The following is a 26,888-nucleotide window of genomic DNA, read 5'->3' on the forward strand; positions in this document are numbered from 1 at the left end:
CGAGGCACGCATCCAACCTTTGGTCCAATAGGAACACGAGGACGCCGAGTCGTCAACGACACTTGTCCAATCACCTGACGTTCTTCAACACGACCCAGCCCACTGCGAGGTGAAGAAATACGTTACATCTCCCAGTTTTATTGATTCCTGAAAATTGGACTATTTTGATCAATAAGACGAACGCGAGCTAACAGAGGGTGAGTTTAACGATTATACTGTACTACTTACACAAACACATTGGACCTCCGAGCTCTGTTTATCATAATTGAGAGATATTCTTGTCGCTGCTTGGCTAACTGAAAGATACTGAAACTTGAATGCTACATTTGTTTCTCAATGATTGACCATGCTTTTTATAAAATAGCGGGTTTGTGTGAGTGAATACACATCTCTCATACTGCTCAATGCTCACTAACTGAGCAACCCCAAAGTAATCTTATTTGCAAATACATGTAGGTTAGTAATCTAGCAATACATCCCATTTGATTTCGAGCTCTGTTCTCTTGTACTGCTGAAATCTCTATCGATTATTAATTTACTTGCATCATTTACATAATTAAGAAATAAACAGAGCCGGGGAAAATAATCTGTTTTATGAATCTCAGCAACTTCTGCTATGTTCTTGCAGATCTTTACTCTTTATGTGTTTGTGGAAGTATTGCTGCCTGCCATCTCCAGGATCCATGTCTTTTTTGGTGAGTGAGCTTGATTGGGTTAAAGTATATTGTTGTCAAAGTGACTCATTTTATTTGCATGTACATTCATCTCTTGCTTTCTTTCAGCGCTGGGTGTCAGAGAAACTTAGTGTGGAAAGCCTGAGGGACCTGGAGTTATTTGGAGGTAAGTTCAATAGTCCAGCATTTCATGTCGCTGTGCTTGTACCTTTTTCAGCAAAGCCCATCCGCCTGAGTTAATTCCACTGTAGCCAGGGTGAGTGTGAAGGGGAGCCCTAGAAACTCAAACCTTTGGCACAAAAAATAGTTCCTACTCACATTTTAAAATACTTCTGCAACATTCAAATGGTCAATTAGCCCATCTTGAACTCGTCAAGGAGATGCACAAATCCCCCTCATAGTCAGCTATGCAGAGACACATAGCAAAAGAGAAACTCTACAAATGCACATTACCCATGATCGCAACCAACCAGTACCTTTGCACAAGTAACGATACAGCTTTTGGCTTGCTGTTTGTTTTGCTTGTGCTTCATTAAAGGTTCTGTGAATTTAATATTGTCAAACTTCGTGGGTTTTTGTTGTAGGCTAAATGTGTTGTGATACTGCTCCGTAATGAAAGTGCAGCGTTTGTGTCATTGTGACTGATGATGGCAGTAACAACCATGTGTCTGTGAGGTTTTTTAATCTCCTTTTGGTGGCGATGTATCTGTATGTATGTAGGATGACTCTGATGTAGTGTAATTGCTAGGTGTTGACAGATTGCTTCTGTGGTGCAACTGACAGCTGAGTCACTGCAACCGATATGTAGGGGAGGTCTAAGGTGAAGGCGTATGAAATCTGTTAGAGGAAGACTATATGTATTGGTAGATTGTGAGCTTTTTTACTTATAGACTAGTTTACAGTGAAATCCAGATATAAAAAGGCTTCATATCTTCTTACTTTTTGATGCTTGTGCCTTTTGACAGCATCAGTATAAACATTCATATTCTCTGCCATTTAGTTGCAATTAATAACATTATAATATACACAACCATTCAAAAGCTTGGGGTCAGTAAAATGTCTTTTTAAAATAAATGATTACTATTATTCAGCTAGGATGCGTTTAAAATGATAAAAAAAAAGTGACCATCTATTAATCAAAGAATTCTGTAAAAAACGATTAAGGTTTGTACAAAAATATTAAGCAGCACAACTGTTTTCAACATTGATAATTATGAGAAATGTTTCTTGAGCAGAAAATCATCATATTAGAATGATTTCTGAGGGATCATGTGACACTGAAGACTGGAGTAATGATGATAAAAAAAATTGGGTAACACTTTATTTTAGGGTTCAGTTCTCACTATGAATAGTTGCTTATTAGCATGCATATTACTAGGATATTTCCTGTTTATTAGTACTTATAAAGCTCATATTAATGCCTTATTCATCCTTTAATCCTACCAATACCTAAACTTAAAACTACAAAAACTACCTTACTAGCTATTAATAAGCAGTAAATTAGGAGTTTATTGAGGCAAAAGTCATAGTTAATAGTGAACGTGTTTCCCATACTAAAGTTTTACCAAGAATTGTACTGACTCCAAAGTTTTGAAAGGTAGTCTATATTAGACTATTGGACATAATTTGAACAAATATTTTAGACTGTAGTGGTACAAACAATAGCTTAACTGTCTTGTAAAAATGATTTCAGACTTGTGTGGTGTATAACTCTCCAGTTTTGCTGACATTGGTCTTGTTCAAGAGATTTATTTTAATGCCAAGTGGCTTTGAAATCTATGTATATATAAACTGTACAGCCAGTGTCTTGATAGTCTGAATTATATGTAGTACCAAAGACTATAGATCTAGAAATACAGTTCACTCCTTTTACTTATGAATCGGAGAAACAGCAACACGCAATATGATGTCCCGCCTTCTAAATAAAAGAGCCAATCACTAATTGGTAAAGTCAGTTTTTTCACTGCAGCTGCTGCTAGAAGCTCCGGTTCCCATAGAAACCTGAGACTTGCTGTAGGACTGCACTTGTGCATTGGCTGGTCTAGTCTGAAAAAAAAACACTTTTTTTTTTTTTAAAGCTGTTTGAGCATAAGAAACAACATTTATGGGGCAGTTCATGTCAGATTTTGTTGCTGATTTGAAATATGTTATTTGATTGTGAGTTCAGGCAGCGGTTTTTGAGATTTCAGAATTCCCCCATTCTAGTAGATAGGACTTGGTCTTGGATGCCTAAAATAGCTGCCCGAAGGCGTTGCAAATATGGCTGCTGAGTGAACAGACTTTCTTTAAAAATTATGAATTAATTTCCAAAGTTGCCTGTCTTTAAGATGATGTGTAATGCATGGACAATGAAGGATTTTTTTAGATGTTGCTTTTTCTTTGTCTGCTTCCATTAATTTTGTTGTAGTCCATAATCGCTGCTTCATGTCTGCTTTTAAAGACGCTAAGTTTTGTTTGCTTTTGGCTGTTACGTGTTCCATGGCAATGCGTAAATAAAAACGGTTGATCAAAAAGATAGTTCAAGTGAAAAAAAAAACTGTTAAAAAAGAAAGTAGATATTAAAGAATGTTTTTCTGATGGTTTATCCTTTTTTGTTGAATTGAGTGCTCAAGTAATATAAATAGAATTGCTGCTTTCTGTAATTTTGATCATTTATGCAATATGCTGCGATTATAGATCATAATATATGTGGTGTCAATTTTGACTAGACAATTAAAATAATTGACAGATACAGTATTTCTTATATTTATTGATGTTAGAATCTTTGTTTCATTGTTGGGAAAAAGGGGGGTATCTAATAAATAGGTATCAATGATATATATTCTTTGATTTTATACCAAATATCTTTTTGAATTGATTCAATCATATGAAGGATATAGAGAGTTTTGATTGGCAGGATGTTGATAATAAGCTAAGAGAGGGTCTCAGAAAAAAGATGTTCTAGATGTTTCTTAAATTTGTGAGAACCACTTTAAAGGCAGATTGTTTGTTTGTATTTGTGTCTTTTGCGTCATTTACATGATTTCTCTACGCCAGAGCAAGCTCAGGCAAGCCCACTAAGGAAAGTAAGTGTGGAATATCTTCCTGCTTTTCCATTCGCCTGTTGGTGTGTGGATGAGCATGTGAGCTGGTGTGTGCTTGTGTAAATGTGCAAATGTAAGATTAATGGTGTGTGCGCTCAGATGAATACACCCCCCTGTGCTCCTGTGTTTGCGTGCAATGCATGCACTCATCGTGCTGCTGTGACACTCATACCTCACACCCGCTCAGACTGAGGGTCCAGAAGAGGGAAGTGCTCATATTTTAATAAGGAAAAGGACAATTATGGCCCAGGAAACTCACTGGGGTCACTAGGGGTTTATTATTGTAAGGAGTTCTTGATAAACCAAAGGGAAGAAAACAAAGACTTGGGGTATATATATTGATATTATTTATATTGAAATAATAGTAAATATTGATGGGTTCACTACTGTTTAAACATTTGGGGCTGGTACGATTTTTTAAAATGTTTTTTACTTTTTAAAAGAAGAGCTCACAAAGGGTGCTTTTATTTGATCAGAAACATAGTGAAACGGTAATATTGTGAATTTGTATTATTACAAATTAAAATATTTTTTTTTCGATTGTAATATAATAATATAATGTAAAATTAGTGCTGGGCAATCGATTAATTGCATCCAAAATAAAAATTTGTTTACATAATATATGTGTGTGTGTGCATATATATGTATGTATATGTATATGTGTGTGTGTGTGTGTGTGTGTGTATTTATATATATATACATTATACACAGTACTCACACATATATTATGCAAACAAACTTTTATTTTGGATGCAATTAATCGATTGACCAGCACTATTTAAAATGTAATTTTATTCCTTTGTTGGCAAATTTTAGCATCATTACTCCAGTCTTCATTGTCACATGATCCTTCAGAAATCATTCTAATATGATGAATTGATGCATCAATGTTGAAGTATTTTGGATATACTATTGGAAACCATGATTTTCATGCTTTGAAATCTAGTAAGATCCAAAGAACTGCATTTATTTGAATCATTATAAACACATTTACTGTCACTTATGAACAATGTATTGCACCCTTGCTGAATAAAAGTATTAATTACTTTTAAAATATAATTAAAATTAAAAGTTTCTAAAGTCACGTGGTAGCCTAAGGGATGAGTACATACTGTTTGCACTTTTGGGTGAGCTGTCCCTTTAATGGAAGACATACACTTTGAGTGAATTGAATGAATTGCTTCTTTAGCTAATAATGATTAGCAGTCTAATTCAACAGATAATTAAGAATGTAATTGTGTATTGTTGTTTACTGCTACTGCACTCTCACCTCATATTTGACACGTTGTGAATCAGTGAGACTTATTCTGCATTACCGTTCATTAATGCAATTTAAGACATCTATCTTACGAAATTCACTCATAAGAGTTGTCACAAAGAACGAACCAACACCAGGAATAATGGTAATGTTGTCATTGGTCACCTAAGCATGTGAAGTGGGATGATGCTCATTGTGTTAATGCAACACATGTAGTCATCTTAATAAAAGCCTGGGCTTGCTGCACTGTTCACTGAAATAGTCCTGCAAACACATCAAAGGGCATAAAATGATTTGTTTTATGAATTGCCATAGACCTGCAGTATCTTCACTGACAAAAACTCTCATCATATTTGAGAGGATGTTATTGATAATATTATCTGTGAGTTCCATGGCAGCGCTAATGGAAATTAATGTAAGCAAAAAATTTACTTGGTCTTAGTGGGATCATGTATATCTATGAGCAAATTCAGTAGTGTATTGTACAGTTTATTTGATGCTTGTAACATGCTTTTGCAAATATGCAGAGTTTTGTGAGGCCATTCCTGCTGCAGTTTCAACTTCTCGCCTCGCCTCGTACTGAGTTTCAGAACAGTTGGACTGAATCTTTAATTAGCCATAATCTGCCGTTTCTCAGTACTTGATCTGTATGATTCTCTGAAGAGCTTTGCAATGGCTGGGATTTATCAGTGTATGTGTAATAAAAACCCTTCCCCTCATCAAAACCAGGTTGGTTTGTGCTGTTATCTGTGATTTGTTAATGTGTGTACTTGAAATAATTCACTGAAACTGACATTGAAGGTCATAGTATATTTGGTTGACATCCCAAAATACTATGATGCTTTTGAAGTAAAGCTAACATGCACTTAAAATGTTTGCAACCCAAAAACTGCTTGAACGGTGACACAAATCCTGTCAGAAACACTACAGGTTGATGCTGGGTCACAATCAAAAGACTTTTAGGTTTCAAAATATTGCCTTCCACACTCCCCACTACAACATCTGTGAATGCACGGTCAAGTAAAAAAACACAATAGCATCTGCAAACAAATAATTGCGAGACCTTTATTTAGAGATCTTTAACTTTTTGCTGTGACTTTCAACAAACTGGTCCTAAGATCAATGTAGTGGATGTAAAAATTCACACAGGTACACCAGCAGAGTAAGCAGAGATGTACACTGAAGTTCATAAGTTTGGAGTTTGTTTTTCTTTGTTTTTGAAAGAAGTCTCTTATGCTCACCAAAGCTGTATTCATTGGATCAAAAATACAGTAAACACAGTAATATTGTGAAATTATATTGCGATTTTTAAAATAACTTTTCTATTTGAATATATTTTAAAATGTATAATGGCAAAGCTTAATTTTCAGCATCATTACTGCAGTGTTCAGTGTCACATGATCCTTCAGAAATCATTCTAATATGATGATTTGCTGCTCAAGAAACATTATTTTTTACAATAGAGTGTATAAGTACAGCATTTATTTGAAATCAAATATTTAGTCAAATTAGACATTTTCTTTGTTGTCACAAGCTTTTTTGCTTGGAAAAGAGAAAAATACAATTTCTTAAAAATAGATGCCAATTGATTTGATATTTGATCTTCTAATGTAATGACATTCATATATTTTGTAAGTGTTAATTAAGTGTTTAAATATTTTATTGGGTCACTCTGTATGACTATGTACCCACAAACCACTTTCACAAATGCACCTCCAGTAAAATCACAGGGCTCGCAATCTAATAATTCAAGTATGTTAAAAGGATTTAATACTAGGAATGCTGAATTGCCATCTAAATTGTTTCTCAATCCACTTCCTAGTTTCTCAATATTTAGTGGGCCATCATGGCCCATACTAATGCCCGAGTTCATGTTCACAATAAACTTTCTGAGATCGAGACACAGCCATATTCAGTTTGCACTGTGTTTATTTAGCCTGCCCCCAGTGGCATAACACTGTAGAGGTTGTAAGTACATTTTTGGGCCAGAGTGTGTTGCCTCATTTGACTAATGACTCTTTTCATTGACTCAGGCCCATGAGGACAGTCAAGAGTCTCTGAGCCCTCTCCCACGCAGGGAAACCATGGGAAGCTTTCTTCCAGACAACAGTGCCTATGAGCTGAGCACTGTCGTAGGTGAGACCAAGACTGCAGATCACTAGTACAGACATCTCTGCGATCGTCTGTGATTCCTACAGCTTTAAGTGTGTCTGTGCTTGTGCTTGTGTAGGACGAGGTTTGGAGGCCTTGATGACAGTGAATCTGGCCAGGTACAAACCTACAGGGGAGCATGTGGCCATCCGGCGTATTGACCTGGATTCCTGTACTAATGACATGGTCACTTACTTACAGGTCAGTAGAAAGTGACAGCAGGGCTTCTCTCACAATTTACTAGAGATGGACATTTTAAGTAATTTTATATTTATATTTAATTATGAATAAGGCAAAATAACTCCATTATTTCAAAAATCCTTTTGCAATGTTTGAGTAGTGTTTTTATTAGTCGACTTGTGTAGAACAAACAAGAGCCCCTATTATGGATTTTTGAAAATTACCTTTCATGTAGTTTGTAACATAGTTCTAAGTGAATGAAAACATCCTGCAAAGTTTAAAATCTGAAAGTGCACCGTATATAAAGTTATTGTCTCTCAAAAGTTAGAGTCGACTCTGAGTCAATTAAACTAGAACGAGACGAGACAAGATTTTTGCACAGTATTTTTAAGAAATCCTCAATGACAATTTGTTTATTTTTCCATAGGGAGAACTCCATGTGTCTAAGCTGTTCCACCACCCCTGTATCCTCCCATACAAGAGCGTCTTCATTGCTGAGAATGAACTTTGGGTGATCACACCCTTCATGGCCTACGGTTAGCTGAGACATTCTGCATCAGCTATATCAAGTATATATCGAGCTGCTCATAGTACCAGTTTTTTCTTAACATTCTTTTGTGTTTCTCTTCTTTATCAGGATCAGCACGAGACTTGATCTGTACACATTTTGCTGATGGTTTGAGTGAGCAGACAATTGCCTACATCCTGCTGGGTGTGCTGAGAGCTCTGGAGTACATACATCAGATGGGCTACGTTCACCGGTGAGGAACACATGTACACTCATGAATATTTATTATTGTTATTAGTCAAACAGGTTAATATATCAACCACCACACCAGACTGTTGGTCTCATGCTTTTAATGTAGGTGCTACAAGAATACTTTGTAATCATCTTAATCTGTGTCTGTAGGAGTGTGAAGTCAAGCCACGTCCTGATTGCAGCAGATGGGCAGGTGTATCTGTCCGGTCTTAGGAGTATCTTCAGCTTGATCCGTCATGGTCAGAGAGCACGTGTTGTACACGATTTTCCCCAGTACAGTGTTAAAGTACTACCGTGGCTCAGTCCAGAGGTTCTGCAGCAGGTACGTTTCATATACTGTACCAATCTACATTTTGGGGTCAGAGTGTATATATGCATATATACACCGATCGGGCATAACGTTATGACCACTGACAGGTGAAGTGAATAACACTGATTATCTCGTCATCATGCCACCTGTTAGTGAGTGGGATATTTTAGGCAGTAAGTGAACATTTTGTCCTAAAGTTGATGTGTTAGAAGCAGGAAAAATGGCCAAGCGTAAGGATTTGAGCGAGTGTGACAAGGGCCAAATTGTGATGACTACACGACTGGGTCAGAGCATCTCCAAAACTGCAGCTCTTGTGGGGTGTTCTCACGGTCTGCAGTGGTCAGTAGGGGTGTAACGGATCGCAGTTGAACCCACGGTTCGGCACGCACGTGACCCGCGGATTTATTGCACATTTTTTAAAACTTGTGGATTTATCTGAATTGTTTTGCGATCGCAGACTAAAAGACATTTTGCTTTTTAAGTAATTTCGTTCCTTTAAACTCGATGCTGAGTTTCAGAGAAACACGTGAACAGGGCATGTTAATCAGTCAACAGTGGCTAGCGGAGAAGAAGAAGAACTTGAAAAGCCTCCCGCGTCATTCAAATCGCATGTATGGGAGCATTGTGGCTTCCCCGTAAAATATAATGATGACGGAAGAAGGGTGGTGGACAAAACTTTAACAGTATGTAGGCACTGTGGCACGAGAAACCCGTATGAAAGTGGCGCATACATCGAGTATGGCACCTGCTGACGCCCGTTTCACAGATACTCCGTTTGCAGTGCTTATGCAAAAATGGTTCAGGAATGGTTTGAGGAGCCCAACAATGAGTTTGAGGTGTTGGCTTGGCCTCCAAATTCCCCACGTCTAAATCCAATCGAGCATCTGTGGGATGTGCTGAACAAACAAGTCCGATACATGGAGGCCCCACCTCGCAACTTACAGGACTTAAAGGATCTGCTGCTAACATCTTGGTGCCAGATACCACAGCACACCTTCAGGGGTCTAGTGGAGTCCATGCCTCGACGGGTCAGGGCTGGGGGCCAACACAATATTAGGAAGGTGGTCGTAATGTTATGCCTGATCGGTGTGTGTGTGTGTGTGTGTGTGTGTGTGTGTGTGTGTGTATATATATATATTTATATATATGTATATGTATATGTATATATCACACACACACACACACACACACACACACACACACACATATACAGTCCAAAAATTATTCAGACACCAGATATATTTTTTTACTAGTGGGGGCAGGACACTAGTTAATTTATGTAAGTGAGGATAGCAAAATGAAGTAAACTGTGACATATTATACCCAAAAAATCTTCACACAGTGGACTATCAGTAAAATTTATATAAATTTGGGACCAAAATTATTGACCTAAATTGGTATTATCTAATTGTGTACTTAAATTGAACATCTGTCAGCTGATTGGTTGATTGTAATCCATTACATACCTTTCTATCAAAGTTATCTGACATTATCAGGATGAATTTCTTCTGACACAGTTTAACTCCGAGTTCTTGTCATATTTAAAACTATAGTGAATAAACTGTGATAATGTGTGAAAATATTGAAGGTGTCTGAATAAATTGTAAATTGTAAAAAAAAAAAAAAAAAAATTGTGTGTATATAATGATAATGACAGTAATAATTTTTTCTTGAGCACCAAATTAACACATTTGAATGCACTGAAATATACACTATTCATTTTTTATTGTACTATTGATCAATTAAATAAAGGTGAGCATAAGAGACTTCTTTCAAATATATAAAATAATTTTTGCTGGCCTCAAACCTTTGAACAATATTGTATACTGTACTTACAATACATCAGAAATTAGCAAATGACATTTGATTACACCTGTATTAATCTGTGTATATGACAGAATCTTCAGGGATATGACTTCCGCTCAGACATTTACAGTTTGGGCATCACTGCATGTGAGCTAGCTAATGGACACGTGCCCTTCAAAGACATGCCAGCTACGCAGGTAAGGCAAACACTTGCTTTATCGATCCTTTTAAACTTCCATTTGGCTTCATAAACCGTCTCTTTGCCTGTGTCAGATGTTGTTAGAGAAGTTGAATGGTACAGTCCCCTGCCTGCTGGACACCACCACCATCCCCCCTGAAGAACTGTGCATGAAACCGTCTCGCTCGGGGGCCGACTCTGGGATCTGCGAGGGCCCCGGTGCCAGTGGAGCTCGCCACACTAATGGAGAGCCCTCATCCTCCTCCGCAGGAAACCCATACAGCCGGACCTTCAGTCCTCACTTTCATGCCTTTGTGGAACTCTGTCTGCAGAGAGATCCTGAGAAAAGGTCAATATAAAACTCAACTGCTTCCGATTTGTATTTATTTTTAAAGGACTAATTCAAAATTATGTCATGATTGCCCATCATATCATTCCACACCTGTATCATTTCTTTTTTCGTGGTAATGTAAGTGAAAGGGGATCCAGGATGTTGAGCTCCAAATTGATAAACTTTAGAAAGTTTCTCATAAGTAAATGATAAAAACTTTACAAAAGGTCTAATTTCTTAGCATTAGTTAAAATTAACTGTGAGCAATATATTTTTTTACAGCATTTAATAATCTTTCTTAATGTTAGTTAATAAATATACATTTGTTCATTTAGTTGCATTAACTAATGTTAAAGATTCTCTGAGGAACATTAGAAAGTAATGTTCAAAAAGGAAAATTCTGTCATCATTTACTCACCATCATGTCATTCCAAACCTGCATTAATGTGTTGCTGAGCACAAAAAAAAAATATATATTTTGAAGAATATGGGTAACCAAATAGTCGATGGGCCTCATTGACTTCCGCTATGGAAAGTTATTGAACTATCCCCACTATGAGTGAACTATCCCTTTAACAGATATAACTTTTGATTTAAAAAATGCATTAGTAAATGTAATAATAAATAATTAAAATAATAAATGTTGTAGAAGTGTAGTTCTGTGATTAGTTCATGTTAACTAATGTTAACAATGAAACCTTATTGTAAAGTGTTACCAAGTAGGTTATACTTTTGTGGTGCAATGAATAGATTGAAATTGATGTTATGTCTTACCACAGACCTTCTGCCAGCTCTCTGATTGGCCATTCCTTCTTCAAACAAGTGAGTTTGACCTTCTTCTGAACAAATACCTGATATATCCGTACAAATTTAAACACAAAGTGGTCACTCACTCGTTTTGTTGTGGTCGTCACATTTCAGATAAAGCGCAGACCATCCGAGGCTCTTCCTGAGCTCCTGCGTCCAGTTTCTCCAATCAGCAGCCTAGACTGCATGCAACCTCAGGATTCGCCCACTGGACTAGCTAGTCTGGAATCTGATTTCAGCAACCTGGATGTGGATGACTGGGATTTTTGACATTAAACAGATGGAGAGATGGAGGGACGAGGGATTGGATGGAAAGGTGTGATTTGCCATAGGACTCTTAATGAGAAATTGAGACATGTGGAAGATTTTGTTTTGTGTCTTTTTTCTTTTTAGTGTGAAGGGAGAAAAAGGGAAGGCTTGTGCTACGTGAATGTGATATAGACATTACAAAGAGCTTCAAAGAAGCTACAAGAGACTCTGGAATGTTTCTTGGTTGTCTTTGTGATTCGTGTATGTCAATGAAACTATAAGGAGAGACTGTAAGAAGAGAAATGAAAAGCCAGCAGCCACATAGCCTTGCTAATGCATTCAGAAGCATGAACTGGAGCCTGAGGCATGCACTGCGCACCCTCGCCTACATTTTAGTTACGCTTACAGACAGGCCATGTGACAATGGTGATCACTTCAGGCTACTGAAACGTGTTCTATGCGTTTCAACTGAACTTATGACACTCTATGAATGTCTACCAGCTTACAGTAACACAGGTTCACAATTGAATTACCATGTATCCTAGCATATTTGTCCAGTCAAGCATAAAGAGCTGTCAGTAAAGTCAAACTCAACATAGCACTGTCCAATTTATGGATGGATTGTGGGAATGGTGCTCAATAGTGACGCCACAAAAAAAAAATGCTTGAGGACACGTTTTATTTTTTCCCCCTGCTATCTGGAGCAGTTATTAGTTTAAAAATTTTAGTTTGGTTGTATTTTTGCTAAGATTAATTTCTATTCTTGGCATGCGTTACAGAAGTAAGTACTTCAGTGGACCGTCTGTGTATTTTCAGCATATTTACATCTTGGTCAAATGGAATAAATGTTGCCATTGATGTTGTTTGCTATATATATATATATATATATATATATATATATATATATATATATATATATATATATATATATATATATATATATATATATATATATATATATATATATATATATATATATATATATATATATATATATATATATATATATTTAGGATGTTGTTCGTTCCATTACAGCTTATTTTGAAAAACAGCTGCAATAGTGATTTATCGACATACTAAACTATACTTAAGTTTATAATGGGGATGCATTGACATTAAAATTTTACAAATAAGCTTATAATTATTTTCATGTTTTGACCGACAACTGATAAATAGGATGGATATGATATGAATATCCGTATTAAAAAAAAAAGGATATTCATTTTGAGATTTGTTTATTACTACCTTTGTCATCAACGAACAACAACAGATGTCACCAAAGTCACCACATTTTTAGGTTTTGGCTCTCTGGACTTGCTGATTATGTTTTTTTATTTTTACTGAAGCTAAAGAAATATTAAATCTAACATAAAAATAAGCATATTTTACATAGAAATATGGTACTTTTAGAAGGAAATAAATTGATAGAATTATTATTATCAAAGATGGTGATACAACATTTAAAAAAAAAAATTGGAATCACACCTGAGACCTTCATGCCCAAATGTGTCCACAAAGGCGGGATTAAGGGCTGTAAATGCGAGGCTGGCTTGAGGGTTAAAAAGCCTGTCTAAAGTCCTCTTCACACCAAGAAAGATAGAAAATTACGTTTACTATATTGTCGTCCACACTGACGATTGATGTCATCTGCCGCCTTGAATGCTTAAGCCCTTTAAAGTAGGGTGGATTCTAAATGGCTGTTGAATGTTTTTATTGTTCATAAACTAGAAAACAAAAGTTATTGCAATGATAATGTTCCTCTGCATCATTACCATTTGTGTAAGAAAAATATTCATATTTAAAACTTTATGAAGTAGAGTTCCAGCCGATGGATAACCTTGGAAAATTGTTGATTGTTGACAGTGAAACTCAAGATGCTTACGTGACGTCATGACGAGCGGACCTGGTCGAGTTAGTTTTTCGATCGGCAGGGGAACTTTCAACAATTTTTCCATAAATTGAACAGGGAAGGCGTCGGCTGAAAGTTTACTTGATAAAGTTTTAAATATGGATATTTTTCTTACACAAATGCGTTGATTCGCTTCAGAAAGCCTTTATTAACACCCCAGAGCCGCGTGGAGCAGTTATTTGATGGGCAGATGCACTTTTTATGGACTTCAAAAACAGAGCAACTATGAATCCTGTTCAAATGCTTGGATTAGCCTGGACTTTTGTAATATAACTCATATTTTATTCGTCTGAAAGAAGAATGTCATATACACCTAGGATGACTTGAGGGTGAGTAAATTATGGGCTAATTTTCATTTTTGGGTGAACTATCCCTTTAATGAGAATGAAGGAAAGACTCACCCCAAAAAACTACAAAAGAGTGCACTTTTATTTCAAAGGTTCTGAAAATGTACAACACAACTGGAAATTCGATTGACTGAAGTAGAATACAGAAGGGAGGAGGTTGTGTGGTTCTAGTCATCCTCATCTGAGGGAGGCTGGTCAGCAGCTGCCTGCTGTTTCTGCATCTTAGCTATGAGCTCTGGAGGAAAAAAAATACACCAAAAATGACTTCCTTATTAGCCATTTCATATTATATATGACATTAGTGAGTGAATTTATCAGGGCTCCAAGAGTATCTGACCAAAGCTTGTCTAGTCATTTGTGATTAATGTAAAAGATAAGCACCTTTAGCCGGGTTGAAGACACCATTGGTCTGCTGGTTACAAACATAGCAGCGCTTGGACTTGCGGTAGTGCTGGAGAGCACAGGTCTCGCAGAAGTAGTGCCGGCACCTGGGAAAAAAAAGAAATTATACTTTTAAATTGAGAATGACATACTAGGTCTGCAGTCAAATATGCGGCTATTACAGCATGCAAACACAATGTCAAAAAATGTAGATATGATGTACATGTAAAGCATCATAATGTGGGTTTGTGCTGTGGTGGTAATAGTGGGGAACAGCATTTGCAATTCAAACTGGCCATGGCTTGATGTAGCACTTACTTTGTAATAATAGGGTTCTTAAAGGTCTCTCTACAAATGAAACACTTGAAAGGAAGATCTTCCTCGTCACTGCTCACTTCATAGTTCTCATCATCTGTGAAATAAACAATGCATCAGAAAACAGAACAAAAGAAACAAAATGTTTTCAAAGACCTGTACCTAAAGATGGCTAACCGTTTGCCCCATATCTTCCTTCTTCAAGCTCTCGCTCAATCTGCCAGCCGTGCTTGTAGTCCGAGCGGTCATGCAGAAACTTACAGCTGTCTGAGGATAAAAAAAAAAAATGACATGTTTGTTCCTGCAATGACATTTGCCATAGAAAAGAACCTCATGAACCTCAAAAGAAAGGCAAGAATAGAGAGGAAACCTGTGGCTTACTAACCTCCAAACCCACAGAAGCCTGTCTCTTTATAGTCTTTACAAATGTCAGGCTGGTAATCCCACCGGACTGTGGCCCTGAGGTGCTCCGGGGCTCTGATTGGTCCTTTCCTATCACATACAAGACCTTGTGGATCAGTTAAAAGTTGTGTGTCTTACATATTTAGTCACAGCAAACAGGACCAGCATTTGACCAACATTTCTACTGACTCACCTGACCATACCAGATGAGGCATTCCCCATGGTGGAATCTTTGGGTTTAATGAATTTGTGGTAGTTGTTGATGCCACGATAAATCTTATCGTCTTCTTTACCAGACAACTCCTATTAATAAAATACAGACATTAAGAGATTGTGCCTATTGTGGCCACCCAAACAATATCAGTAATCATGTATCTTAAAAGTCGGCATGAAATTAGTTCACCCAAAAATGAAAATTAGCCCATTATTTACTCACCCTCAAGTCATCCTAGGTGTATATGACATTATTCTTTCAGACAAATAAAATCTGAGTTATATTAAAAATGTCCTGGCTCTTCCAAACTTTATAATGGCAGCAACATGGTCATTTTTGAAGGCCATAAAAGTGCATCAATCCTTCATATAACTGCTCCAAACGGCTCTGGGGGGTTAATAAAGAACTTCTGAAGCGAAGTGGCACGTTCGTGTAAGAAAAATATCCATATTTAAAACTTTATAGACTAAAATAACTCCCCTCCAGCAGTCAGCGGTACACAAATCGACTTGCGCTAAAGGAGTAACCCCTGACACGATGTACAGGAGTATTGCAAGCTTTGACGCCTCTTACGGATAGTGCTGGGCAACAAACTCAAGTCCCTCTTCTCATATATCGAAATCCTTCACCATTTCTCTTTAAAAATTCTTGTTTTAGACTCTAATTCATGACCGGTGTTTTGTGCTCTATCCTCTGCGCTTCTGCGTCAATACAAATGCGTCAAGGGTTACCAACCAATTTATGGATAGAATCAAGCCCCTTTTTTTTGTCTTTTTTGATAATCTGTTTCATTCAGTCGGACATCAAATTACAAAAGAGAGGAAGAATGTCTGTGCATTTTGTTCCTCACACATTTTGTTCTGCTACTGTATAATTTTTGAGTACTTAAAATATAACACACAAGTTGTGTATATTTATAATACTTTTATTGATCATTTTGTCTTTTTATTTCCGTTTTAGAGAAACATAAACATCCTGCCTAATATCTCCTGTGTTCAATACATGAACCTTTGCAAACAATATGAGGGCGAGTAGACGATGGCAAAAGAATCCCTTTAAAAGCAAGTTCATCATAATATCTGTTTATTGAGAGATTGTTTTACACGTGTTGTTATAGGCCATAGAGGCTCTTTTTCTAGCGTCTCTTTTTGAGATATATGTATTTTATTATATATTTAGACAACTACTATTCAGCAAAATGTATAAATTCTGCTGTGCTCAAAAATATTGACGTAACTGAAAAACTGACCTGATTTCACCTGAATAATGCTACTATATTATCTTCTTTAGAGCTGAAATGGGTGTAATGATAATAAACGAAAAATAATGAATTCTGATTGGACAATTTTGCAACGCAGATGCTGTTTTTCTGTTTACTACTGTAAACCTGCTTTGAAGAAATCCGTAAAATGTAAAAAGCACTTGACTTTACAATGTTGGTGCTAGTCATTGTAATATCCCCCGTACCTCTTGAATCTTCTGGCTGCGCTCAAAGATGGCCTGAGCATCTTTGTCCCTCTCTGTGTCCAACTCATAAACAGCAGTGGCCCCCATGTCATCCGGTCCCTCTGGTTTCTGTAACACACACACACGCACGCTGATTTACAAGAATCACATGTTTGGAATTTAATCAAATGAATCATTTGCATTCTTTAAGGTTTATCATAATATAAATCACGACCGCCACACTGTAAACATCAGACAGACTCACCGCAGACCGAGTGGACTTGTAAGCGACAGTGACGCTCTTGCCGCCTTTCTCCTCTTCACTTTCACTTGATGAGACTGCTTCCCTCTCCACTTTCTTTGTCTAAACGGTGAGATGTGCAGTATATAACTTGAGGTTATGGCTTCAGAGTAAACAACAGCTTCATAAATAACAAAAAAAAAAAAAAAATGCAGACTGAGTCTGACTTCATGAAACATGTACAATAGCGACATACTTTCTGAATCATGGGGTTCGTCATAGAAGCTTTCTTCTTTCTGACCACAGCACTGCCCTCCTCCTCGCCGCTACTTTTGCCTGATGAACACACAAAAATAAAGATTTAATACATCAGTTAGTCGGTTGTGATCAGAATTACGTTTGGCATAAACTTTGACTCAACAGACAACTCACTGTCAACTCGTGAATTAAAAATAAAATAAGCACAAAATACTGTACCTTTATCGCTATCACTTGCATTTCTTTTCCGTGCGGAAAATTTCTTGTTTGATTTCTTAAAAAGAAACTTGCAGGTTGTTTTAGGCTCTTCTGACTCCGCCATCTTGAACTGCATATGAAAACAAACCACAGAGTAACGTTACCTCCGTTACAGTGCCTCTTGTGTTTGGGATGAATACAGTGCAAGTGTACTGTTATCAAAGATGGTCTTATTGTTATTAACATTTCATACATTAATATATTCACATTTCAATTAATACTGTTCATATTTGACTGTTATTAAAAGTACATTATTAGTCTAACTGTCAGACATATTTTGGAAGGAAGCATATAACAAAATAAATGGCAGCTCCCTTTTCTGATACAGAACAATAACATTGTATACTTTACTATACTTTACACCAAAGGTTTCAGACATTCTCAATGCTAAGGACCTAGATGTGTAAAATCTAAAAAAATATGAGATAAATACGTTTTATTTTGATCATTACATTATGATGTAGCCTACTGCCCTGATTGCAGATATTCGAATATTTTTCCTTTTTATTTCAGGTTTTATTATTATTATTTTTTTTAAATGTTGTTATTACTTGAATGAAATACAAAATACGCCTCAGTAAACAGAACAAATTAAACATCACTTATTAGATTTTTGCTATACTTAACCACACCCCTGTCGTAAAGTGCCACCAGCAAAAACGTCGTAATATACCACAATGGTTTACGGCCTCGCGCCATTTTAAGAAAGGAACGACTCGTTCTGGCGAGAGAGTACACGTTGGGTATTGTGTGGACCGAAATTCAAAAAAGAACGAAAAACTAAAGGGATTTAAAATATTCATGCGCGAAGATTTCCCACAGAAACACGCCGAGGTTATTGGGTTAAAATCGGAGGTTTCGTCGGAACCGAATGAGAAGTTGAGGTAATTTGCTTCTGAAGGCCGTCCGTGGAAATGTTGGCGATCTTCTGATCTGATCAGTAACGTAAGACCTGAATTAGTAGAGCCGACCCTAACCAGGATTGAGCTTTGGTTTACAAGTCTATGACAAAATTTGCACTACCATTACTTGTGTAATTCGTTCCTGTTTGTTTATGTAATGCCTAATAATGAACAATCTGATTATTCAATCATTTATGTAGTGCCACTATACAGTTTGTTTGCCCGAAGCTAGCCTAGCTATCTGGTACTGCTAGCTGCTAACTTTTAGAACCTCGTTTAGGGGGTGTTTCGATATTAATCCAGATACCGGAAGATACTTTAGACGCCACATTATTAACGTTAGTTAGTTTACCAACGTCGAATTTGTCAATGGTGGGTTTTCGACTGATCTTGGAGTAACTTAGCTGAAATCTCTAGCTTCTCAATCTTAACTGCTTAGATCTAGTGTGTATATCTTCTGTTAAAGGTTGGTCTGAATTCGAATTGAATCGGTTTTTAATTCTCTTTTCTAGGTGAACAATGACTCAGTTTCTTCCGCCGAACCTGCTGGCATTGTTTGCCCCGCGGGACCCGATACCTTTCCTGCCTCAACTCGAGAAACTGCCCCACGAGAAACACCACAACCAGCCGTACTGCGGAATTGCCCCTTTTATCCGGCATTTTGAGGTACTTTTTGCAATAGTATTTTGTTTAAAATATTTTTTTTTATAGATTTGGGGTTTTTTTTAGACTGAAGATTTCAGATCTAGTGTTAAAATCTGATGATTGTTGTACGCATGATGCAAATTACTTAAGATGTTTTCAGTATTATGTGCCGTTATATAATGTTGTTTTTGTTACCCACTGTTGGGTAGGACCCCCGGGATGCTCCGCCACCCACAAGAGCAGAGACGCGGGATGAGAGGTTGGAGAGGAAGGTGAGCAAGTCTTAACTTTTTGTTTTAGTTTCTGTGGGAAGTTCACTGTTCTTTGCTCTTGCTGAATGGCTTTTAGATTTACAGACCTTTATTCAAAAGGGTATCAAATGGGTTATGGGTTCAGGATAGCAAATCCGGTATATGGAAGTGACTTTGTCAGTAGGATAGTTTTTAGTACTCTTAATTATGAACAATATGCATGTGTTTCTAGAAAATGAGAACATGGGAGGTTCTTCATGTTAATATTTGTGTGTAATATGGTCCATTGTGATTTCAATTCCAGAGAAGAGAGAAAATGGAAAGGAGGCAAGTTGTGGTGGAAACAGAACTGAAGCTGTGTAAGTATCTGAACTTAACAAGTGAACTGCTGCAACACTGTATTATATAACTTATTAAAAAAAAAATTCTTTCATCTCCACAGGGGACCCACATAACGATACTAATGCTCAAGGAGATGCTTTTAAGACCTTGTTTGTTGCTCGAATTGTGAGTATTTTTATTTTATATATGGTCTTCCTAATAAGATATAGTCCTGGGAATGTTAATCTTATGCATTGTATTCTATTTATACAGAATTACGACACCACGGAATCCAAACTACGGCGTGAGTTTGAAGTCTATGGTCCTATCAAACGGGTAAGTTGTGTTGAAAATGTACATTTCTCCACTATCCCTTTTTTTTATGCAACAGGCTCATCTTTAATTTATTTGCTTTTAATAGATCTACATTGTGTACAACAAGAAAACTGGAAAACCGAGAGGCTATGCATTCATCGAATATGAACACGAGAGAGACATGCACTGTGAGTAACCGAGGCATCTCGTTCTTCTTTAAACCCCTTAAATGACTCCAAGCAAGACTTTGAAATACTACACCATCCGTTACTGCAGTGAAAAAGAGGCATTCATTGTCTTATGAAAACTATTTTTATGTAAAGCAAAAAAATTATGTTGGTCATAGTCCATCTATTTAGTTTATTTATTTATTTTTGCACACCAGAAATGTAGGTCTAGCCAACCAATCAAAAATTTAAAGGCAAATGAGAATGTTTAACTGTCATGTTATAAAACTCCATTTGTGTGTGTGTGTGCTTGTATGACCGCTCATGTCAACCCTATCAAACCTGTGTTCGTAGTATATTCCTGTTTTTTTACCCCTTGTGTGTGTGTTGCATCTGTGTGAGTGTGACGGTGCAGCACATGTGGGTGAAGAGCGGAGTGTGGCTGTGCGTTAGCCCAACACACATTCTGATGAATGTTGCCACTCTATGGCATCTCTGTAATGTTTAGGCAGTGTGACATAGCCGTGTGTTTCCGGACGGAGCGGTGATGGTAAGCTAAAGGCTAAGGCCGTCTGTAGTGAAAAAAGGTGACCCATATACTTGCACACCTGTTCATGTCTGGTGCACAAACAGCTGTTAATATCAAGGCTTTTTATACCTCAGTTCACACAGGGGCGTTTATGATTTGAAGTGTTGCGGAGCGAGTCAATGCTTTCTATTAATTGTGTGTTGTTCTCATTGCTACTGCAGCCGCCTATCTCTGATGGCTATTGGCCAGAGCTGGCTTGCAGATCATGATGATGGTTTTGATACATCTACACCCTACTACCACAGCTCAGTATATGGTTGGTATGATGGGTTTGTATGATGGGTAAGATTTCTTTACACCCCTCATCTAATTTTAGTTGATAGGTGATAGGTGTACCAAATCACTTCTCATCTGCCCCATTTTAGGGCTAAACAGGGCTGCCAATTGTCATTGAAATTGGCTTGGGCCAGTTATATAGTGAGTGCGAGCCTGTCATTAATCTCTTCTATTAAAGCCATTGAACTACTAATGTAGTGGTTCCCTGTGAGATTTAGACCGTGCGGTATTGGTTACATTTGAAACCGAACTGTTGTTAAGAGAACCTGTTGGTTGTATTGCAACATACAATTGCTGTGTCAAAGTAGTTGGTGATCTTGTTCGATATTAAAATATAGATACATGTTGTTTTTATTACACATAGTTAAGTGCCTTTTTTTATCCCCAAGGCTATGTAACCCCTGCCATAAGTTTAGTTACATCTACAGTTTTTCACTGCATTTTTGCAGAGAAAATTCAGTCATTTCAATAGTGATCCACGTGACGTTGAATTTAGCATTTCAGGTGGGTAGAAGACTTACCCACGCAGATTTTGCTATGGGTTCAAGTTGTACACATGGTTTTGGCATGTTGAAAAACAGAAAGCTGCTTGGTTTGAAAGTGACAGCTACACTATTAACAATTTGACAGTGGATACCCGCTAAATTGTGACAATGTGATTGAACCTTAACACTGTTGCTATGCAACAACTAGAAGAAAATGATCTGCTCTTGTGTTGTGCAGTGACAATGTGAATGTTTCACATTAGTGCTATAACCTTTTACTATATTGCTAAGCTTTACTATATCAAATAAGCCGGGACCGTAATGGCACAAGACTTATTTGATGATGTATTTTTATTTAAAGCACAATTCTTACTGTCTGTTTGCACTATTACACTGAAATGGTGGTGTTGGCTTTAATAGAATAGGTTAACTAAGGACTTTGGATATTAAAATCACTCCCTGGAAACTAATTATATTTCAAGAATTATTGCCATTGATTCACCTTGTTCAGCATCAATGGTTAAATTCAGTCCCAGAGTTTCTCTGTGAGACACTTGATCCATAGGCCTAAGCAATGTCTATTTGGGTTAAGCGAGGAGCGGCAACCGTTCCTGTTTCCTTGTCCAAACTGGCTATTTACATAGTTATCTGTAAAGCTCTTAATGGGCTGAAAAAATTACATGGCTACAACCAAGAAAATAAGAATTATCTTTACTTTTCTTAACACAAATGTTAAGGGATCATACCATTTTGTTTCATAATACTCATATTTTTCTGAATTCTAGTTAAAAATCTAGATCTTTTAAGATTACACTTGCAAGGCCCCGTAGAATCTTAAAGAATTAAATTGAATGGAAAAACTTACCTGAGAGATTGTTATGGATATAAGGGTGGTTGGTAAGCCCCTTTTGTTAGTCAGGTAGATGAGGGTTGTGGTAAGGCCCTCTGTTAACAGTTAAATGAGGGTGGATGGTAAGGCCCTCTTGTTGAGTAGGTGCGCTGAGGGTGTTTGGTAAGCCCCTCTAGTTTGGTATGGTAGACTGAGGGTTGTTGGTAAGGCCCTCTGGATGAGATGTCAGGACAGGTGTGTGCGAAATAACTTGAGGGTGTGATGGTAAGGCCCTCATGATGGGTTTCAACTGAACGCCGTCGCCAGTGCAGACCAGAGTAGCTTCGTGGATTTCATCGTATCCCTTGTTGAAGGATTGGATCCCTAATTCCTTGGTTCAAGGTTGTCCAGTTTTGATTATTTTTTTTTTTTAATTGTATAAAATGTACTGAAAGACGTTTTGATTCGATGCTGCTGGAATCGCCAGGCTACGTTTCCGTGGGGTTTTCCATCAAGGACTTCATCCTTGGCCAGGTGTTATGGTAAGCTAGCATCTTCAGGTAATGTGGTAAGACTGAGATAAAGACTAAATACTTAAGGGCTTAGACTTATCTTAGACCAGCAGAAGGAAAAGACCCAAGGGTATGGACCATATTGAAGTGTGTGGGAATTGTGAAACTTATTTAAAAGATGTACTTCTAGTATACCCATTATTTATAATGTATAGAAGCTAGAAGTAAAGCTCTGCCAAAAATCCCCCTCCCTCCCCGTTTGGTCTGTCGTGATGTGAGTGTGAATGTTGCTTTTAATGCTCAGGGAAATTCTGTATGAGTGAATGAATGTTTCTGAGAGAGTGGTGAATGGAGAGGGTGACTTTTAGCTTAACTATATTCACAAAGTGCCTTTTTTTTCTTGTTGCTTCTCAAGGTTTAATGAGAATAAATTTGCATTAATGGGCAGTTTAATGTGGATCACACTTAATTTGGAGATTAGTGGTCCAAGTTGAGTACAATGCTGCTTTGTTTTTGTGATCCACCTTGCACTGTTTTAGAACTGCCTCAAATTTTATTTGTATCCGTTCTAAGGTCTACCGTAGCACTTATGTTCCTTCATATTTCTTTGTGAATTCTAGAGAGATGGCATTTAGAAGGCACGTTTTAGTGTCTTTAAACTCTAAATGCGGACTTACACGGCGAGTTCAGACACTTGGGAGGTCGTGAGGCGTTGCACACGTTACAAGTTAACCTTATAATCGTGTCGAAGCAACAGGGTACTCGGCACGACTTCTGCACGGCAAATCTGTGGCAATCGCATGAGCTTTCACACTTAACACAGACTGGAGCATGTTGCTGCTATTTCTTAGTATAGAAAAAATATAAAGACAAGTGTGCAAATGATTTGGTGAAAAGCAGAGAACAGCACAGCCATTACTTACAACAAAAACTAGTGTTTTTGTGTCAGTGTATTCTCTGTAGGGATGCATCCACTGGGCTTTAATATTCATAGATCTAGCCTATGTGACGTGGTTGTGTATAATTTTGCAATAGGGGACAGCCTTTTTTTTTTTTTTTTAATTTTTTTATACGTTTAAAACGGGATGTCGGGAGGTGCCTGTAACATTCTTTGCTCGTAATTCCTCACACAATGCGAGTTGCGACCATACAAGCCCGAGAGAAGAAATATCGTCTGCGAACTTGTACGACAGCAAAAATTGTACCGTGTGTGTGCCCGGCTTAAGTGGTATCCAGAGATTTAATATTCATACTGAAAATGTAGGCGCCACTGCAATGTTCTCATTCCCTGATGCGTTACACTGTAAATTTAAGGTATTTGGTATATTATTCAGCAACTTTCAATATTCTTTTTTTTTTTTTTTTTTTTTTTTTAGTTAAGTACTGACATTAGCTTATGGATCATGAATTCATATCATACAAGCTATGCCTTAAGCATTGAGATTTTGGAATTATTTTAGGGAATGCAGAGCAAATCTGCTTAAATCCATGATCCAAATCATGAACATCAGTAATTACTAAATGCTTTTTTTTTTCATATATATAAATACAGAAAATATTTTTGTGATATTTGTTAATGCGTGCCTCAATCCATGCGAAAACTGAGGTAGAAGGTTTTTTTTTTTTTTAGCTCATAGCAGCGTTGTCAATTTATCTCATTCCTGGTCTTATCCATTCGGAGGTAAGCGTGTGTCTTCAAATAGCTTAATGTTTTTAATGGAGTTCATCCCAATTCAAGGTATGTAATAGGAAATACTGTTGTGTATATTCGTTTTCTCATTGTCCACCTCTTTCTTTCTTTTTACTCCTTATTCCCTTCATCCCTCAATCTCTGCTTTTCTATTGCTCGTCTATCAACTCTACTAGCTGCCTACAAGCATGCGGATGGCAAAAAGATTGATGGACGTAGAGTACTTGTTGATGTTGAAAGAGGACGAACGGTCAAAGGATGGCGCCCCAGACGACTTGGTGAGCTTTTTTTTCTTCTCTAATCAAGTGTTCTTTTCTAGGCCAAGGGTATTCAATGCTGTTCTTGTGGGGCCAATGTCATGTTGCCTTCCCCGACATACTTGCCTGGATGTTTCTAGTAATCCAGAAGTCCTTGATTAGCTTGTTAAAAAAAACAAAACTCTGCATGACCGTGCATCTTGAGTGCCAGAGTTACCCACCCCTAGTAAAGATAGTATGGTTGGGATCGCAAGTGTTAATACTTCACATCTTTAACATGTAATTCACTATCCAGGTGGGGGTCTTGGGGGTACAAGGCGAGGAGGAGCAGATGTCAACATCAAGCACTCTGGCAGAGATGACACCTCCCGCTATGATGACCGACCCATTGGAAGGTAAGTTGTTTATTGTGTATTTTTTTAGATTGGTACCTTTCAGTCCTTACCTCTGTTGTCTATTTTCCTGCAGTGACCGTGATCGGGATCGTGGTGAACGCAGGGAGCGCAGTCGAGAACGTGACCGAGACAAGGAGCGCGGAGAGCGTGTAGAGCGTGGAGAGCGTCGCCGCTCTCGATCCCGAGAGAGACGCAGACGCACCAGATCTCGTGAGAGGGCCGTTGTGGTTCCGGGGGAGGAGGCGGCTGTGGGCGGTAGCCGACGTCGAGACAGAGAAAGAGACAGAGGTGCCGCCGGAGACAGCCGAGAGAGGAGTAGAGACCGGGATAGAGAAAGAGACCGCAAGCGGAGAAGCCGGAGCAGGGATAGAAAGAGGGACAGGGAACGAGGCAAGGGTGCAGAAGGAGGGGAGGAAGGTATGGGCGGGCTAGTTGACGGAATGATGCCAGAAGGGGGGGAGAGGGGTGTGGAGGAACCCTTGAGTGGTGAACCAGGACGAAGTGAGGATGGAGGGCCTGAAGGAGAGGAGAGAGGGAGGGATCGAGACAAAGACAGGGAAAGAGACCGGGATAGGAAGCGCAGCCATAGAGATAAAGATAGAGACCGGGACCGGGAGAGAAGGCGAGATCGGGATAGAGATCGTGAACACAAGCGGGACCGGGGCGATCGGGACCGTGGAGACCGAAGGGAAGATAGACACGTATCCTCCTCAGGAGATCAAGAGGGTTTGGGTAACGGAGGTGATGGGGGTGAAGAGCCAGTGCCACCACAATCAGAAGAAGGTTCACAGGATGGGATGAGGATGATGATGATGGATCAGGATTCCATGCAGTCAGGAGAGGGCTATGCCTCCAATGAGAATGGGTACAGGGTGGAGGGCCAAGGTGATGAGTACTGAAAGGGCCACCATTGTGTGAATGATCCGAGGTCATCCAGTTGTAATGTTGATTTGATTCACAAATTTCCTCAACCATTATTTAATGCCTCCACCCTTTGCTTGCACTATGTCCACAGTGTGAGTATTATACTGTACTACCAACAGCTATCACTGAGAGAGCTAAGTGTCTCCCTGGTAAGAAGCGTCCTTTGGTTAAATAAAAATATTATGTAGCTGAACTGTGAGCATTTTTTTGAGCCTGGTTAAGTTATATCTGGGGCTTTGTCTGCATAAATCTTCACTTAATAACTAGCCTTATGATGCATTTGTTTTCCCTGTTATAACATCAACAGAGTATCAATTGACCGTGTTGCTGGGAAGAGGTCTCTTGACTGAAGTACTGCATTTTTTTTTACAGTGTAGTTTCAGTAAGGGATGTGTATTTGATGGTTTAAAAGGTTATCTATACAATGTTCCCTTTACATTAGTCTTCCCCACGCACCAGTTTCTCTGCAGTGTTCTTTCTTTCGTCTTGTACATTTTGTTTTATATTTGGTCCAGTATGTGGATTGTGTGCAAACTGTACAGCGGCCCCTAATTTTACTGAAGGAACAAAGACAGGAAACATTGACACAAATGTGTTTTTAAATAGGAATGTTTGCCATGGGTTTGCGAAAATTGCTCTTAATTTTCTTTTTATTTTTTTTTTTATTTTTTTTTTGCTTGTATCTCTGGTCGTATTGGTTCTGCCATTCATTCTTGAATAAATACTTTTTTATTGACATTGAGTTGTCTCGATTCCTTTCCTAAATCCTTGT

General features: G+C 38.0%; 3 protein-coding genes across 5 annotated transcripts; 2 read left to right on the top strand and 1 right to left on the bottom strand.

Annotated features, from left to right (window-relative positions):
- The first annotated feature begins 104 nt into the window (after positions 1 to 104).
- strada (STE20 related adaptor alpha) lies at positions 105 to 12,662 on the top strand. Of its 3 annotated transcripts, XM_079833652.1 has the most exons (12): positions 105 to 197; positions 629 to 695; positions 783 to 840; positions 7,049 to 7,151; positions 7,246 to 7,367; positions 7,774 to 7,882; positions 7,984 to 8,107; positions 8,257 to 8,428; positions 10,315 to 10,419; positions 10,496 to 10,749; positions 11,511 to 11,553; positions 11,653 to 12,658. In XM_079833652.1, the coding sequence occupies exons 4-12, from the start codon at positions 7,100 to 7,102 to the stop codon at positions 11,806 to 11,808; spliced, it is 1,137 nt and encodes a 378-aa protein (XP_079689778.1). In that variant the 5' UTR covers positions 105 to 197; positions 629 to 695; positions 783 to 840; positions 7,049 to 7,099; the 3' UTR covers positions 11,809 to 12,658. The 3 variants fall into 3 exon arrangements, with proteins under 3 accessions (XP_079689778.1, XP_079689776.1, XP_079689777.1); XM_079833650.1 differs by lacking the exons at positions 105 to 197; positions 629 to 695; positions 783 to 840 and adding exons at positions 851 to 3,739; positions 5,543 to 5,744 and having other exon boundaries at positions 11,653 to 12,662; XM_079833651.1 differs by lacking the exons at positions 105 to 197; positions 629 to 695; positions 783 to 840 and adding exons at positions 3,731 to 3,739; positions 5,653 to 5,744.
- A 1,443-nt stretch (positions 12,663 to 14,105) lies between these two features.
- rnf113a (ring finger protein 113A) lies at positions 14,106 to 17,674 on the bottom strand. Its single transcript, XM_079820139.1, has 10 exons — positions 17,520 to 17,674; positions 17,299 to 17,378; positions 17,067 to 17,165; positions 16,823 to 16,930; positions 15,335 to 15,444; positions 15,125 to 15,231; positions 14,917 to 15,006; positions 14,743 to 14,836; positions 14,425 to 14,531; positions 14,106 to 14,278 (listed from the first exon to the last, which is right to left on the bottom strand). The coding sequence occupies exons 1-10, from the start codon at positions 17,632 to 17,634 to the stop codon at positions 14,211 to 14,213; spliced, it is 978 nt and encodes a 325-aa protein (XP_079676265.1). The 5' UTR covers positions 17,635 to 17,674; the 3' UTR covers positions 14,106 to 14,210.
- Positions 17,675 to 18,256: 582 nt separating this feature from the next.
- On the top strand, positions 18,257 to 26,852 carry snrnp70 (small nuclear ribonucleoprotein 70 (U1)). The gene is made up of 10 exons (XM_079831371.1): positions 18,257 to 18,442; positions 18,973 to 19,126; positions 19,315 to 19,377; positions 19,661 to 19,715; positions 19,799 to 19,863; positions 19,951 to 20,013; positions 20,099 to 20,180; positions 24,717 to 24,818; positions 25,093 to 25,192; positions 25,266 to 26,852. The coding sequence occupies exons 2-10, from the start codon at positions 18,980 to 18,982 to the stop codon at positions 26,089 to 26,091; spliced, it is 1,503 nt and encodes a 500-aa protein (XP_079687497.1). The 5' UTR covers positions 18,257 to 18,442; positions 18,973 to 18,979; the 3' UTR covers positions 26,092 to 26,852.
- Positions 26,853 to 26,888: the final 36 nt, after the last annotated feature.

The sequence above is a fragment of the Gobio gobio genome (assembly GCF_949357685.1).
Source record: "Gobio gobio genome assembly, chromosome: 1".
Taxonomy (NCBI): Eukaryota; Metazoa; Chordata; class Actinopteri; order Cypriniformes; family Gobionidae; genus Gobio; species Gobio gobio.

Excerpts from the sequence above, each read along its gene's own strand:
- strada (XM_079833650.1), top strand. The coding sequence starts at position 5,688 with ATGGCTGGGATTTATCAGTGTATGTGTAATAAAAACCCTTCCCCTCAT. Across the intron at positions 7,368-7,773 it reads ACATGGTCACTTACTTACAG|GGAGAACTCCATGTGTCTAA; the intron begins GTCAGTAGAAAG and ends ATTTTTCCATAG. Across the intron at positions 10,750-11,510 it reads CAGAGAGATCCTGAGAAAAG|ACCTTCTGCCAGCTCTCTGA; the intron begins GTCAATATAAAA and ends GTCTTACCACAG.
- snrnp70 (XM_079831371.1), top strand. The coding sequence starts at position 18,980 with ATGACTCAGTTTCTTCCGCCGAACCTGCTGGCATTGTTTGCCCCGCGG. Across the intron at positions 19,864-19,950 it reads CCTTGTTTGTTGCTCGAATT|AATTACGACACCACGGAATC; the intron begins GTGAGTATTTTT and ends CTATTTATACAG. Across the intron at positions 24,819-25,092 it reads ATGGCGCCCCAGACGACTTG|GTGGGGGTCTTGGGGGTACA; the intron begins GTGAGCTTTTTT and ends TTCACTATCCAG.
- rnf113a (XM_079820139.1), bottom strand. The coding sequence starts at position 17,634 with ATGCAGTTCAAGATGGCGGAGTCAGAAGAGCCTAAAACAACCTGCAAG. Across the intron at positions 17,379-17,519 it reads TGCAAGTGATAGCGATAAAG|GCAAAAGTAGCGGCGAGGAG; the intron begins GTACAGTATTTT and ends TGTGTTCATCAG. Across the intron at positions 15,445-16,822 it reads GCAGCCAGAAGATTCAAGAG|GAGTTGTCTGGTAAAGAAGA; the intron begins GTACGGGGGATA and ends TTTTATTAATAG.